We start from the raw sequence: 16752 nt of genomic DNA, 5'->3' as shown, positions 1-16752 counted from the left end.
GATGACGTGTTTTTAAGTACCGGTATTTTAGGGGGTTCGAATAAATAAGGAATTTAGGAGTCCCTTGTTTCACTGTCTTGGTTGTCAATGTATAAATATAACTATGAAAATGATTAAATATTCAAAAATATATATATACTGTAATACATATTAAATTACAAGGCCAACAGAAAAAAATATAATCCTTTTCTTTCTTTTGATTCATTCTCTGCTAGCAGAATGACAATCACAACAGACTTTCTGCTACCTACTGCAACATGTGTTCATAACATACATAAACATACTGTTACGTTGTGAGATGCCTTAAAACTTCCTGTACATTGGCTTTTCTCTCTCATAATCATCGTGATGACTCAACACCTAATCATCTTTTAAGCAAAACCTGTGTTGATCTCAAATGCAAACGCTGCCATCTACTGGCATCTGTTTGTCATTACAGCTATAAAGCGGCTTGAATTTCACAGACAGCTGCAGGACCATCTTCCATGCCTATCCATTTATAAATGCACATCAAGACTATATTCCTTAGCGACAGTAAACGGTTGGATTCCAGTTTACAAATAAGACCACAGCAATAAATGAGTTCATTAAAAAAAACATAAAAACATTTAAATCTGGTCAATTTGACCAACAAGATAAGAGCAGGTTTAAAATTGAGTGTACTCCTCTCAGCGATCAAAAGCATAATTAAATTAGGAGAAGACATGAAGTGAAATTGTCTGGTTACGTTAATATTCTCTTATTAGCGCATAAAAGAAACTGCATTCAATTATACCAAATGAAAAACTGTGCTTTGTTTCGAAGCTCGTCAAAAAGACATTAGAGACGCTCTATTACAAATCAGATTTATTTGTACATATGCAGTCCAATATACATATTAAAATAATTGTTTGTTTTTCTTTTTTGTAAAAAAGAAAAGAAAAGAAAAGCCTTATCCTACACCACCCAGTTTAAAGACCTATGAAGGCCACACAGCACACATACACGCACCTGCTGATTGTGTGCAATTTAAATCAAGCCCTTACTAACACACACTAAAAACCTGCCTGCCTTAAAAAAACAAAAACAAACAAAAATCCATCCCACAAGAAAGACAAGCAAGCAAGAGGATTGACCTCCCGAAGGCAAAAATAAAATAAAAAATTAAGTCCTGGTCCAGTAAAGACAGAAAGCAAGGGATTCATCAACCCATTTATCTCACTAGAAGGCAGAGGTGTCTTTAAGCCCCCCCCCCCCCCCAGAAGAATCTGAAAAAGTCAGACCAGGATCCAGCGTGTGCATTTATGAAAAGAGACACCTTCACGCCACTCATGGAGAGGCGGATGTCCTCACAAATAATAAGCGTGGATTTAAATCAATGCAGTTAAAAAGATAAAACCTAGTGTTTAATAAATATTTCTGGATGAAACATTTAGCAATTAAAGGAAGTCTTTGGGAAGGTTTGAGCGACGGTGGCGGGAAATTCCAATGTCTTGGGGGGGGTATTAATCTAGTAATCTTAATTTTGACACAGCTGGGATTGCTAAACTTCACGTGCGCCAAACTTTCCTCAACTTCTCCATTTAACCCTCCTCTTATGTCAAATCAACATTCTTAAGTGAATTAACAAGTAGTAAGTGTAGTGGTTTATTCAACTATAAATATTGATAAGCAATCTTGAGATACAAATTGGGTTCCAAAATTCTGAGAATTTTCAAAGTTGGAAACTTAACATGGGATAAACCAGAAACTGACAAAATTGAATGTTGGCTCACAATGGGGCACTTAAACATATTCACGTAGGCAAGGAGATTTATTTTTACATGGATGTCCGTTTATGACAAAATGAACAACAAACATATGACTTTGCCACCATCTTGTGGAATTTTGGTGCCAAGAGGCGGAGCATCATTTAGCCTTGTCTTAAAAACAAAAAAAACAAAAAAACGCTTTGGTGACATTTTGTTGCCTCTTGGTAGCAATGAACTATGCTGATGTGAGTTGGGGAGCTTCACTTTGACAAAAATTGTGCTTTGCCACCATCTTGTGGCATCGACAGACAATCATCAACTTTTTTAGAGATTTGGCCCTTATCCTCTGTGAATATTGGGGGTTCATTGTATTGTGGTACGTTTACACAAGCCATACATAATACACCACTTCTCAAGCCAAGTGGGGAAAAAAGGAGCAATTACATTTTTGTGATGGGCAAGGAGCGCTATCGCCACATTTGCCTGAATATGTGATTTATGATACCTTGACCTTCCCATTAAATGACCCTCAATTTGCAACTAATTCCCATGTAAAGTTTCCCCTTTGAAAAAAGTCCCCATCTTAAATCCCCACAAAAACCTTCTGGAAATTTATCTGGAAATCTGCAACCCTATTATTAATTTTTTGGGGGGTAACGGGTCAAAATGGCCCTGCAGGATCGATCATTAATGCAGTTCCTGAGAAACCAGCACAACAGGAGGGTTAAACATGGATATTGTACGCACTCCGCCTCCCTACAATAGTCCTTGTGAAGAAGTGAAGTGGTTATCTACCCACCTCTTGGTCTTCCCACCTGTCTGTCTTTCTGTCTGTCTGTCTGCATCTAACTGTCTTTGTGCGCCTCAGTTGTTCTGGCAGCACATGCCCTTGTTGGACGCGTTCTGGGTGGGCTCCACCGTGATGGGCACCACGTTGGAGGCGGGCGAGAAGTCCGAGTCGCTACGTCCCGACATCTGCCGCTGGGACACGATGCGGTAGATGGCTGAGCGAGGACAGAGAGCGAGAGAGAGAGCGAGAGAGCGAGAGAGAGAGAGAGAGAGAGAGAGACAGAGAGAGACAGAGACAGAGAGAGAGAGAGAGAGAGAGAGAGAGAGATGGCAGAGCGTTATACACCGTATGTAAAACATTTCCCCCCACTAAATACACACTCATTTTGTGAGGTCATTAACTCAATTCCAGTCCAGCTATACATCACATTTATCCATTGATGTGAACTAACACAAAGCAGGTGCGAGAGGCTGACAGAGATTGTGAGGTGCTTAGAGGTTGCCTCAGTGCACCCGTTGACGCAAGATTACATGGATGTTGCTGCCATCTAGAGGCGGATGATAGATGGTGTCCGACAACAGGGGCTTTTGATGGAATCTTTCAATTGATAGAATTGATCTTTGAGACTTTTTCATGCATCCTATTACAACAGACATGTCCACCCTTTTTTTCTACACTTTCTGAAAATCCCACATTAGATGACATGGGCTAAAAAAAAAAAAAAATGCAATTTAGCGTTACCCATCTGTCTTGGATACTTGCTTCCAATTGGGACTCATTTGTAAAAAGTCAAAATAAAAAATTTGTCAAAATAAAAGCCATGTGATTCACGCATAATGCCCGCATTAAGCCAAAATGGCCGACTTCCTACTCAATTTTGGGCATAGATCCTTGACAACTTTTTGTGAGTTCTGTTATGATAGCGCCCAAAGTTACCTGTGAGGATCGTTTGGAAGGCAAGCTCCACATTAGATGAGTCTAAGGCAGACGTCTCCAGGAAAGACAGGCCATGTTTCTCTATAAAAAAAGAAAAGAAAAGAAAAGCACTTATCACTATCAGAAGCCTGCAATAAAAAAAAAGAAAAGAAGAGAGAATGCAATATCTGTAGAAACTATACGAATGCTGAAGAGCAGACGCTGAATGGAAATGCTGTGGCATTCATTCAACTGATGAAATCTAGAAATGTGGAAGGAGGAGAAGGTACATTGGTAAAATAACTCGTAATTTGGCCATGGCATTTTCTAATAATGTGGGGATTTGGGGAAGTTGAAATGGTTTGGCATGTCAGTGATCTGGTGTGGTCACCTGCAAGCGCCTTGGCCTCATCGGTGGGTACAGCTCTCAGGTGGCGCAGGTCGCTTTTGTTGCCCACCAGCATGATGACGATGTTACTGTCGGCGTGATCCTGCAACTCCTTCAGCCAGCGCTCGGCGTTCTCATACGTCAGGTGCTTGGCGATGTCGTAGACAAGCAGCGCTCCCACTGCGCCGCGGTAGTACCTGAAAAAAAGCAACAGGAGGACATTCAGGATCCCTATACAGGTGTTACGTGATAAATGTTATGAACTCATTCCCTGCCAGCCCATTAAAAAGCCGTGAATGGCGGTGAATGGGTTGAAAATTAAATGTGTGCTTTGCACTGACGCAGAAGTGATGGCCCGGTATCGCTCCTGTCCCGCAGTGTCCCAGATCTGCGCCTTGATGGTTTTGCCCTCCACTTGGATGCTGCGCGTGGCAAACTCTACGCCGATGGTGCTTTTGCTCTCCAGGTTGAACTCATTGCGGGTGAAGCGGGACAGAAGGTTGCTCTTTCCTACGCCCGAGTCGCCGATCAGCACCACTAATGGGGGGGAGGGGGGGGGGGGGGGGGAGGAATAATAGTGTTAGCGTCTGCATCCAAATACACCACCACTGTAAACTGCTATGAATTTAACAATACATTTTGTTATATAGGACAAGACTACATTTCTAAGACTACATTTCTTTAAATATTCAAGAATGAATCATGATTTTATTTGGTGTTACCAAGTTCCGCATACTCAGATTTTTGCCAAGTGAGTCAGCCTGACGCCATCTCACCTTTACGAAATAGGAAGTTTAACGCTCCGGCTTACAGCAACTACATTGACAAACAAACCAAGTCATATTTCAACACTGCTGCAATGTGTTAGTCAGAGCAAATATGGCGTAAAAGACACGGGCAGTCCGTTTTATCTTAAAAAGTTACTACCATTTGTCGCAAATGTTGGGTGGAGAAGAATCATTAGGCAACCAACCATTAAAACAAGGGATACAATGTCACGGTTACACGCCCATTCACAAGCACATTGTCGGCGTTTCTGCCAACAAAAGACATCAGGCTGTCTTTCCTGACAGCGCTAATATCAAAACATCATCCCCCACACCCATTTCTTATTACGCGACAGGCTTCACCAAAGTCTGTGGATGCTCACATGAGCTATGAAGCCAATTCTGGGAGGATGAACCTGTTTGGTGGGATTAGATTAGAGCCTGCCCTATGGAATATCTCCCAAATGACTTTTTAAATTAAAATGATTCAGTTCTCAGTATAACTAATTAAAGCAAGAAATATTGCTACACAAATAACTTACTTAACTGCTTCAATTTAAAATTACTCAAGTAAAGTCAGCAAAATCTGTAAAATGAACAGAAGCAGAAGCTATTGTATTGTACTTGTGAAGCATTTAGATGGACTTCTCAAGGTTCTAGTATTGATCCCAGTGGGACACCGTCACTTTTGATTTTAAAAGGACTTATTATTGTCATTTAAACGCATATTTATATTATGCAAATAAACAAATGGGGTGTTTCCACTTTCGATTATTATTATTATTATTATTATTATTATTATTATTATTATTATTATTATTATTATTTAGTCAGGTCAATTTCTGGCATGTAAAGTTAAAGACGCAGCGAAGGAAGCCTCGGACTGGACAGCTGTGGACGACTTCCTGTGCTGACGATGCCCAAATGGGGTGGAAGTATGACTCAGTGTGCAGCTCGTCCGGCTTGACTCGCAGGAAATAGCACAGGCGCAGAAAAGGAACAAGAGGAGAGGCGGAAAAAGTTCAAAAGCCATAAAATCCAAAGCACCTGACTGTCATCCGCACTTTGTCACTATCATTTTTGCTGATGCCACTCGACCCGGAATCAAATCTCATCTTCTCTTTGCTTTGTGACAAAGCTTTTGTATGGCTTTACGTGAACGAACACACACACACGCACACACACACACGCTTCATGCAGGTATTTCCAGTTTGACAACGCTGGCTTGTTTAAGGCTCTAAAGTTCCTCTTGTTCACATCAAGGTACAACTATGAACAACTGTTTGCACCAGGCGATGCCAGCCTGTTCCTTTTTTTGTGTGTGTCGTAAGCACCGTAGCAGCTGTGGTTGTGCTAGCATTTGAACAAAAGGCATTAAGACACCTATCATTCCCTTATCTGGGGGTAAAAAAAAACAACAACATTCAGCTTATTCTCAATGTTCTGAGTGAGTGAAATAGGATAGGGGCCAAAAGTTAAGATAGTGCTCTGTGTCATGGTGATAGCATGACGTATGACCTCCCTGTCTCATGAGATATTGCTCAAAAGTTCGGTGGACTTAGAAATGTCTTTTTTTCTTTCTTTTTTTTCCAAGGAAAACTGTTGGGGGGTTTTGTACGACATTGACGTATCCCGTAAGAGATCATTTGGAATGAAACTCACTAACTTATCCCAAATATGTGTATTAAATATTAAATGTACATCAACTAGATGGCAATTAAACTTGTGTATCGAAATTTTGTGACATGAGATTTTTTCTCCTAGTGTAAAACATACGCTTTGGCTCAGAAAAGGTTGTGAAACACTGGTCAATAATGTATTTCTGATTACTCGAATGCTGGAGGAACAACATGCAGCCAAAAGGTTTGAAGTAAATATAAGTTTTAATTCAGAAATAATATTTTGTTTATTATTTTACACTCACTATTATTTGATTATTTATTGTGTTTTATATCTGACCTTCATTTTGTACAGCACTTTGTTACATATGGGATTGTCTTTTTTAGTTGCTCTGTAAATGAAGTTGAGGTATAGTAAAACATTTAATATAATAATAATAATAGTAATAGTAGTTTCCTTAAAATGAATTTGTACATTTCTTTTTAACTCCAAAAAAGCCAATATTGACACGAGTTTTTCTTGGGGTAAAAAAAAAAAAAATCGAGACAAACCCAAACTTTACAACGGCGTATATTTTCCTTTAAAATAATAAATAGCCTAATCGCATGTCTAAATGACCCCAAACTTTAGAACGGTACTGTTTATCATCCTGGGTCTTAAAACTGAGCACAGACGCCCTTTATCGTTGTTTTTCTGGTATTTGATTGTTAAACTTGTCACATGATATTTGTCTTACCCGAATAGATCGGGCCAATTTTGGTTATTTTCTTTTTCGTTGCGGTTTGGGAGCCTCAATGTGACCGTCAACTCGTCCAAAGATGATGACGTCGTCACCAGCTTGTGCAAGATGACTACTGGCCACATCATATGCCGGTTGGTTTAGCTTCACAAAAGTGAGATTATGTTGGGAGTAATGGCCCACAGACGGTTTTAAAAGTGCTTACACGGGAAGCAACAGGTGCCGTCCGCGATAGATGTAAAGTCGTCGGGGTAGAGGAGTTCGTCATCACGCGAACGCAGGTAAGCTAAACGTAGCCAAATAAAAAAAAATGGGGGCGGGGGGACAAAATGGAGCGACTCACCTTTGAAGAGATAATCATATTCATCTTCCCGGCCCGTCATAATTTCGCCTCACTCGACACGCTCGCGTTTGTCCAAGTCGAGCGAACTTGTATCACCACAGAAACGATGACACAGTAGCGGGAGACGAACGTCAAGCCAGTCAAACAACACGTCGTCAGAGGTGATGTCGTCTCCTCTTCCCCTTGGAAAACGGCAAAAGTGAGCCAAAGTTTGTCGCCGTCGTCGTCTTCCTCGTTCTGTCTCTGCTTTCTTGTCACTAGTTGCTGCAAACCGGAGCGGCGGCAGCGGCGTGACGTCACCTATTTGTTACGCCTCCGCTCGGCTCCCATTGGACCGGTGCCGGCAGGCACCTGTCACGCGCCTAGATGCGATTGGCCCGTCGGCGTGTCACTTATGATTTGGGTGTCTGTGGATGACGTAGGCGGCTCAGAGCCTCAACAGGTGATACTAACCAAAGCAGCAACCCCAAGTGAGCACATAAACAAGTACTCGAGCAGTTTTCGGCTCGTATATTTGCACAGTACGTGACTATTTTTTTTTTCTGGCGGCTTTTTACTTGTACGTTCTCCCTGTACTATATTGACTTACGAGTTTAATTAGTGCCGTGACTAACCTTATTACTTTATTTACTCGTACATACACCAAAAATTACCCTGGCTCCAACGTCGTTCTGTTAGTAAAAAAAAAAGAAAATAAGCTATATTAAAAATAGCTCTGAAACAATACTCAACTTTTTGTATTTGTTTATTTATTTATTTATTTATTTAAATGCAACCACGGCTGAAGCATAGTGTTGTAAACCAAATTTGACATTCAACATAAGCAGACCTGAAAGTAACATTGAAAAAAACAAAAACAGTTATACACAAAAACTAGGGGCAGTCTCATGCTGTGTTGAAAGCCAAGGAACAAAAATGGCTTTTTAAAATGATATTAATAGCAATCATACTAAATAACACTAATAAATTATAATACAAAATAACATCTATCATTTAATTACAGTATACATAATGAATGAAAAAACTAATATTAAAAACTATACACATAAGTGACGCCCCCAAAAAGGTTTATAATTACCGACATATGCCACAAGGTGGTCAATGAAGCTCCTCAACTCATTTCAACGTAGTTCTTTGGCACCAGGATGCCACAAGATGGCGCCAAAGCAATGCTTTTGTTCATTCACTCCCACCACCGCTGCTGGTTACATGAATGATTCGTGGCAAAGAATTGTTATCTTGTCTAATCTGATAAAACACACACGGGTGTGTTTTTTAAGTCTATGATTAGCTTCTTTAGCATTTTTTGTTTATCAGTTGACAATGATAGCATAAAAGTCAAGCCGTTAGCTAGCGTTCAAACAACATGCTACATGTAATGTGATTATTTTTCTTTTTTGTATGAGGACTATGTAAGCTAATAAAAGAGGGAAACTATTTTGTGTTTGTCCCCCCCCCCCCATCCCCCAATATGCTTAAATGGGTATTGTATATAATTCGATGGATAATAAAGCACAGTTAACATTTTGATCACAAATCATTTATTTCAGCAGGAACACGCGCACGCATTCGCCACCGATCAAAGCTTCGCCTCTTAAAACGTGTACCTTAAAACACAGAACGCCTTCCAGTTGTGTTATTTAAATTACAGCTAACCCAGGATGTACAATACAACAGGCGGGATATGTTATTCATTCACATTGCACCCGCCTGCGCAGGTTCGAATCAGTCAGTTTTGAAGAGGAGGCCACGCGTTTCATGACCTGGATCTCCACTGTCCCCTCGGACTCCCACGCTCTCCTTTAGATGTTCTTGCAGCAAGGTTTCTTCTCCTCGGTGGGCTCCACTCTGGGGGGGCTCAAGGTGACAGCGCTGATGGAGCCTCGAGACACTTCCTTGCTGCTCACCTTCTTGTGGATCTCTGCGTCGGGGGAGGAAAATATCAGTATAGAACCAATTTAGGCTTTTTGCACCATCAACGTCCTCTTGATGAGATGAGAAGTGAAAAAAAGATCGCTGTGGGTGGCAATTGGCAAACACTTTTTTTAAAGTGGATTACCACCACCTACAGGTCTGGAGTGGAACAGCGCTGCCCAGCAAGTTAGCATGGTTGGAATTTTTCCGCCTTGGCGGAGGTATCTATTGACACGGATTAGATGTTTTACATATGCCAAGATAAAATGAAAATTACTGGAATTACCTGTTAGGACAGTGTTGAACGCAGCCTCCACGTTAGTTGATGACAAAGCGGAAGACTCCAGAAACAACAGACCTTGTTTCTCTACACAAATAAAAAAATATTTACTCTATTATTAATATGTATTAGTGTTTTTAAACATATACAGCATCGAGCTAACTCTTTAGATTTCAGTTACGTTTTACCATTTTGAACAAGATCTTTTATTTAAAAGGGATACTAAATTTAGCCATTTTCAGTAGTAAGAAGTTAATATTTTGTCTATAATTAATTTGATAACTCCATTATTTTTTTCATGTACAACTATTACCTTTTAAAACACATGTTGCCGCTTGCTGTCAACTGAAAATGACATAGCAGGTGCTCAGAGCTCAGTTAACAACCAATCACGGCTCACCTCTTTTCTGTGATGTCATTTTCAGTCCACAGCAAGCGGCAAAATGTGTTTTTGAAGGTATTAATTGTACATGAGACATAATAAAGTTAGCAAATTAATTATAGACAAAATATTCTTACTGCTGAAAATGGCTACATGAGTCAAGTATCATTTTAAATACCCAAATTGGATTATTTTAACTAAAACTAACGTGTAATTAAAATACATCACACTTAACTCATTCACTGCCATAAATTAATTTGAACTATTTATATTAGTTTAACGTTTTTTTTCTACTTTTGTTAACAAGAGTAAGAAAACCTCAACATTTTTTTTATTGTACATTTAGAACAGATATAAAATGTGTGATTAATCGTGAGTTAACTATTAAAGTCATGTGATTAATTACAATAAAAAAATGTAATCACCTGACGCCCCTAATTTTTAATAATCTTTCATTCTTTAAAAAAAAGATTAAGGAAAAGAAAAGATTGTTAAGAATTAGGGGCGTAATTAATCGCATGACTTCACTAGTTAACTCACGATTAATCAAAAATGTTATATCTGAAATGTACAATAATTTTTTTCCTAGGTTTTCATACTCTTGTTAACAAAAGCAAAAAAATGTTAAACTAATAGAAATTGTTAAAATGTTTTTTTGACGTCGATAGCCGTCAATGGCAGAGAATGAGTTAAATGTACTAACATATGCCTGATCGCTACAGATGTGTTTTGCTAGGCAAACAGTTTTGCTCTGACCAACCAATCAGAGGAAAGAAAATTCTGCCGTCATCGAGGGCCAGCCTGTGAAAATTAATTCAAGAAATACTGCTAATATGCTAATATAGTTTCAATGACATCAGCTAGCATTGCTGATTATGACGGAAGGGGCAGATTAGACTGACATGGCAACACAGAGGCTGAAACGTGATTGGACAAAAAAATAAGACAACATCATGGAGAAAGAACCTGCAAAGTCCTTGGCCTCCTCCGTGGGCACGGACCTCTCCGACCCCAGGTCGGACTTGTTGCCCACCAGCATGACCACGATGTGGGGGTCGGCGTGGTCGAACAGCTCCTTCAGCCAGCGCTCCACGCTCTCGTAGGTCAGGTGCTTGGTGATGTCATACACCAGGAGGGCTCCCACCGCACCTCGGTAGTACCTGTTGAAAAGACATGCTAACTCTGAAGTTAACATTATTTAAGTGGCAAGTGTCATCGTTCGCTGATTTTTCACTATCACTTTTCGAATTTGAAATCGCTTATAGATGCCACAAGACGGCAGCAAAGCACTACTTTTTTTTTAAATTAAGCTGCTCAACTCACTTCAACATGTTGCTTAGCAACAAGATGCTACAAGATGGGAAAACGCTTGCCTAAATAAACTTTCTCAAATTACTACAAAAAAATGATTGGCGCCAAGATGCTACAAGATGGTGGCAAAGCACTACTTTTTTTTCGAAATAAATTTTAGCTTACTTTAAAATAGCCTCATGATGGTAGCAAAACACTACTTTTGTCTGAATGAAGATTCTCCGTTCACTTAAACGTAGTTCTTTGGCACCAAAATGCCACAAAATGGTGGCAAAGCACTACTTTTGTACAAATGAAGTGCCTCAATTCACGTCAACAGTTCCTTGGTACGAAAATAGCAGAAAAGCACTATTTTTTAATTTATTTAAATTAGGTTCCTCATCTTACTTTGACATAGTTCAATGGTACTAAGATGCCACACAATGGTGACAAAGCACTACTTTTGTCCAAATTAAGCTCCTTTACTCATTTCAACATAGTTGTTTGGCATCAAAATGGCAGCAAATCACTAGTTTTGTCTCAATGAAGCTCCTTTACTCACTTTAACATAGTTCCTTGGTGTCAAATCACTACTTGTGTCTCATTAAAGCACATCAATTCACTTCAACATAGTTCCTTGGTACGAAAATGACAGAAAAGCACTATTAAAAAAAAAATCTAAATTAAGTTCCTCATCTCACTTTGACATAGTTCAATGGTACTATGATGCCACAAGATGGTGGCAAAGCACTGCTTTTGTCTAAATTAATCCCCTCAGCTCTCTTCAATGTAATTTTTAGCACAAAAATGCCATACAATTCTGGCAAAGCATTACTTTTATCTAAAAGAAGCTCATCATCTCACTTCAAAATAGATCCCTGGTACAAAGATGCCATAAGATGGTGGCAAAGTGCTACTTTTGTCTAAATACAGCTCCTCAACTCACTTGAGCATAGTTCTTGGACACCAAGGTGCCACACGAAAATGGCAAAGCACTACTTATGTCTAAATGAATCTCCTCAGCTCTCTTCAACATAATTCGTTAGCACCAAGATTGTAGCCAAAGCACTGTTTTTATCCAAGTGAAGCTCATCGCCTCAATTCAACAAAGTTCCTTGGTACAAAGAGGCCACGAGATAGCAGCAAAGCACTACTTTTGTCTAAATGAAGCTCCTCGGCTCACAATAGAAAAAAACACCGTCCAATCCCATGGACAGCCGCGGACAATGCGGGTTGTTTTGCAGGTAACGCGGCGTCCGTGTTTGTCCTGCAAACAGCGCGGAGCACGCGCACATGTTTACAATGCCAGCAGCGACTCACGCCGACGTGATGGCCCGGTAGCGCTCCAGTCCGGCCGTGTCCCAGATCTGCGCCTTGATGGTGAAGCCGTTGAGCTGCACGGTGCGCGTGCTGAACTCCACGCCGATGGTGGTGCGGCTGTCGTGGTTGAACTCGTTCTTGGTGAAGCGGGACAGCAGGTTGCTCTTGCCCACGCCCGACTCGCCGATCAGGACGACTGAGGACATGAAAGACAAGGACAAGAGTATGAAAACCTATAATTTTTTTAATTGTATTAGAACAGATAAAATACGATTATAAAATTGTAATTGCCCCTAATTTTTAATCATCTTTTCTTCAAAAAAAAAAAGATTAAAAATTAAAATAATAATTAAAAAAAGAAAAGAATATTAAAAATTAGGGGCATCAGGCGATTAAAATTGGTAATCGTAATTAATCGCATGACTTTACTACTCTACTCACAATTAATCACAAATTTTATATCTGTTCTAAATGAACAAAAATAAAAAATAAAAAGTTAAGCTAATAGAAATATTTCAAATGAATTTTTGACGTCTATAGCCGTCAATGGCAGTGAATGAGTTAATTTATCTATTGATCGATTTTTTTTTACATTTTAACTTTGTGTGATGAAAACGTAATGAAATATATAACTATATAATTATACACATTAAACTAACATTTTTGCTCCATCTTGTGCGTTTTCTACCAGATAACATCATTTGTCCGTTTTTTGACAAGGGGGGGAATTTCATGTAGTATTCTTATTCTGTAGTATTCTAGTTTTAAGGGTTATAAAATGAAAATATTTTATGCTAATGACAAGCACTAACAGTAGTTAAGAAGTTTATGTAGTAAAAAAAACAAGCATTAAATAAATAATAAACTTAAAAATATACACAAATACACATGATGTATTTTCCAAACTGACAATGGCCCAAAAACAAGCAGAAAGGGTACAATCCAACAATGCCTGAGAGTTAAGTCATTCTTTAAATATTTAACCACACAAACTCAATGAATCACTCGTTCAAAGTGACATTTCATCTATGAAATAATACCCCTGAGATCATGTCAAATTCTGCGATTGTTGCATTTCCTGCAAAAGCAACAAAACGAAGGAACAATGTGAGGTAATATTGTCAAGTGTAAAAATAAAAAAAAATAAAAAATTCCTGGTAATCAACAGTCCATTGTGGCTGAAAGCGTCATGCTTGCCCACACACTGAGGATTGTTGCTTTTGTTTGTACAAGTGGTTACTGAGTAGTGGAGGACGGCAGTGGAAAAAGTGGCATTATTATCATTTCGGCGGGTGGGGGGGGGGGGGGGGGGGTGAGGGGGGGGCAACATGGATATGCAGAGTGAACACTACAGTGACCTCCAAACCTGACAAAGTAGATTATTCCTCACAGTAAACTTAAAAAAACACACACACACACACAGTGGTGTTCTTTATTTCAAATCAGACTCAAGCCAAGTCATGTAACTTGAATTATTTTTTTATTAAGGAAGTGCGGTGGACACAAATGGACAGCATAGAACCCACAGAGTTCAGGGTATTTTGAGAAGATGCAAAATAAGAGCTGCTGATATGTTTTACATTTTTTTTCCTGATGATCCTATTTGTTATATTTTGTGCTATCCTAAAACCAACGCCCTGCAGCATTCCTGTTCCGATGAATGCAAACACTTCCTGCAGTCAGTGGGAACAATATATTTGACATGGTTTACACCAAACGATTGCTGCCCTTTGTGTGTACTTTGAACAGCCTGACACGTGAATCAATAAGTGTAATAACCATTTAATAAAACTGTAATAAATAAGTAATAATTACACAATGTCACTAATGAATATTTTGACAAATCATACGGTGAATAATCATCATGGAATAGCAATATGAACTAAACAGTAAATAACACTACAGCGATAAATGTACTAACTACGTAACAACTGTGTAATTCCGCTAATGAAAGCTAAACGCTAAAGTCTGTGGCTGACACATTTACGATGTTCTTCCAATGCGTTCAAACGTTTTCCAGTCTTTCTAGTCCCACCGCGCCACTTACAACGACATAGCACACAGTATTGTTCTGTCTGTTTGTCTGGTTTTCACTGCGGTTTACCTTTTGTTCTTTTGTTTTGTTTTTTTGGCGAGATGCTCGACCAGAATTAGATGAGGAAGTTGCTCCGTCTAATCAGATTTTTTTATTTTTCATTATAGTATATTTTCATTTTAGGGTTTATTACTTAGACTTTTATTAAGGGTTGGTTTTAGTGTTAGGGTGTTTTGATTGGGGACTTTTACAATGTTCCCGCTGGTTTATAACTGCCTACACATGCCACAAGATGGTGGTAAAGGACTTTTGTCCTATTAGACCAGGCTACGGCCTGACTTAACGAAACCCCTCCCCTCACTTCAACATAGTTGCTTGGCATCAAGATGACATGCCATAAGCTGGCGCCGAAGCAACACTTTTATATTAGACATGGGACCTGTGCACCAAAAGCTAAATCAGTTAATTAGTGAATTTGCAAATGTCGAACGGTGAATATGTATGTATGTATGTTTGATGTACTTTTATTTGAGTTAGGGTTCATTCTTTTTATTTTATTTAAGCCAGAGTCAGTGTAAGGGAATTAGAGTTCTGATGAGTTGAATTTTAGCTAAGGTTAGGTTTAGTGTTAGTTAATTTTACTCCTATTTTGACAATGTTAGCTACTTTTATTTTAGCTAAGCGTTAGGAGCTTATGGTTAGTGACATTTACATTTAATTTTACTTTTATACTTTTATTATAATACTTTTTAATTGTTTTGTTAGGGTTAGCTACTTTTATTTTAGGTAGAGTTAGGATTAGGAGGTTAGGCTTAGTTTAGTTACTTTTATATTTAATTTAGCCGTTTTATTTTAGCCAAGATTGAGACAATGGCTAATAGCTTTTATGTTAGTCAAAGTTAGGGTTAGTTACTTTGACTTTAATTTGAGCTAAGTTGTTTTTTCTCTCCTCTGTGATTAGCCAAGCTGCGTTACTTACACTTTGTAGTCCATTTTGGCCCTTTGCACACTCCAGAGCTAATAATTGGACAGAAAGGTCATTTTGAGGCTACTATATTCCCCGGAGGCACAACAATGTCCTCTTTTTTCAACATGGAAGGCGCATTGCAAATGTGGCATGCAGATAAGAGGCGTCTGCCAAGTTGATCATGAACAAGGAAGTGTGCAAGGTTGTCCCGAAGAGATACAGTAATCCTTTTGGAATGCTCACTCGGGTACTAGAACAAATGCACTCACCCTTGAAGACAAAATTGTACACCTCGTCCGAGCCCATGTTGTGTCCATCCACCGCTTCCCGAGTCTCCGCTTCTTCTTCTGAGGGAAGAGAGTCAGTCGGCAACCGGCAGCCGCCTCACGACTGACAGCAGCTCGTCAGACCCGAGGACGGAAACCATCCGGTTTTGGCACACCAACGGCTGTCCAGCCTTCTTGTTTTCCTGCCCTGCTGGCTTAGTTTACAGAATCGTTGGGGTGAGACATGTTGAGCGCGTATCCAGGTCAGGGAGTGGCCAGGCTGCGGTAATGGGGGTGTGGCACTATCAGGTGGGGGTGGGGGTGGGGGTGGGGGATGTCAGGCAGGTGGAATGCCCAGTTTCAGTCAAATGCCTCCTGCTGGGGGAGACGAGAAGCAACAATCGCCGTACACAACCTTACATACTGAATTTGCTTTTTCAATGTCATTCATCCATTTTTGTATTATTTATTTTAGAGCTTTTCCTCATTGTATTTAGATTTTTTATTTTATGGGAAAAGTGTGGCAATATTACAAGAGTCCATTTGTATTTTTTTTTCATGAAAAAAATCTTACGAGAAGAGGAAGAAGGAATATGTATTACAAAAATAAAGTTGTACTTTTTGGGAGAGAAACAAAGTTGGAATCCTAAGATAAAATTGTGTTGTTACATAGAGTTGTATTTAACGTCATTTTTTTTTTTAGGGGGGTGGGTGTCAATCTTACATGGGGAGGAAAAAAATAAGGTTTATTTTGGTAAAAAAGTTGTGCTTTTGTTAGATAAAAATAAAGTTATTTTTTGTTGTAATATCACGAGAATAAATATACTTTTTCCTGAGTAGTTCACCAGCCACGATGTAAACAAAACATTTGTTAATAATAATATCAATAATAAATTATTTTGTAATGCACTTTGCATGCTAAATTGCCATTCATCAAATTTCTATAGTACTTTTTTTCCTCCAGAGTAATTGGAGCATATGGACTTATGTCATCATAAAAGATAAA

At 39.2% G+C, this 16752-nt stretch overlaps 2 protein-coding genes across 2 annotated transcripts; both read right to left on the bottom strand.

The window, feature by feature from the left end:
* Positions 1-831: 831 nt before the first annotated feature.
* rab11al (RAB11a, member RAS oncogene family, like) lies at positions 832-7578 on the bottom strand. The gene is made up of 5 exons (XM_086078325.1): positions 7293-7578; positions 4165-4360; positions 3827-4020; positions 3457-3537; positions 832-2734 (listed from the first exon to the last, which is right to left on the bottom strand). The coding sequence occupies exons 1-5, from the start codon at positions 7330-7332 to the stop codon at positions 2595-2597; spliced, it is 651 nt and encodes a 216-aa protein (XP_085934451.1). The 5' UTR covers positions 7333-7578; the 3' UTR covers positions 832-2594.
* Positions 7579-8816: 1238 nt separating this feature from the next.
* rab25b (RAB25, member RAS oncogene family b) lies at positions 8817-16028 on the bottom strand. The gene is made up of 5 exons (XM_086078252.1): positions 15750-16028; positions 12479-12674; positions 10835-11028; positions 9493-9573; positions 8817-9213 (listed from the first exon to the last, which is right to left on the bottom strand). Exons 1-5 carry the CDS (start codon positions 15784-15786, stop codon positions 9095-9097), a joined length of 627 nt encoding a protein of 208 aa, XP_085934378.1. The 5' UTR covers positions 15787-16028; the 3' UTR covers positions 8817-9094.
* Positions 16029-16752: the final 724 nt, after the last annotated feature.

Source organism: Leptonotus elevatus, chromosome 6 (assembly GCF_054856555.1).
Source record: "Leptonotus elevatus isolate MCC_2025b chromosome 6, RoL_Lele_1.0, whole genome shotgun sequence".
Classification (NCBI taxonomy): domain Eukaryota; kingdom Metazoa; phylum Chordata; class Actinopteri; order Syngnathiformes; family Syngnathidae; genus Leptonotus; species Leptonotus elevatus.
The sequence above is the reverse complement of the archived record's forward strand: the minus strand, read 5'-3'. Positions and strand labels throughout refer to the sequence as shown.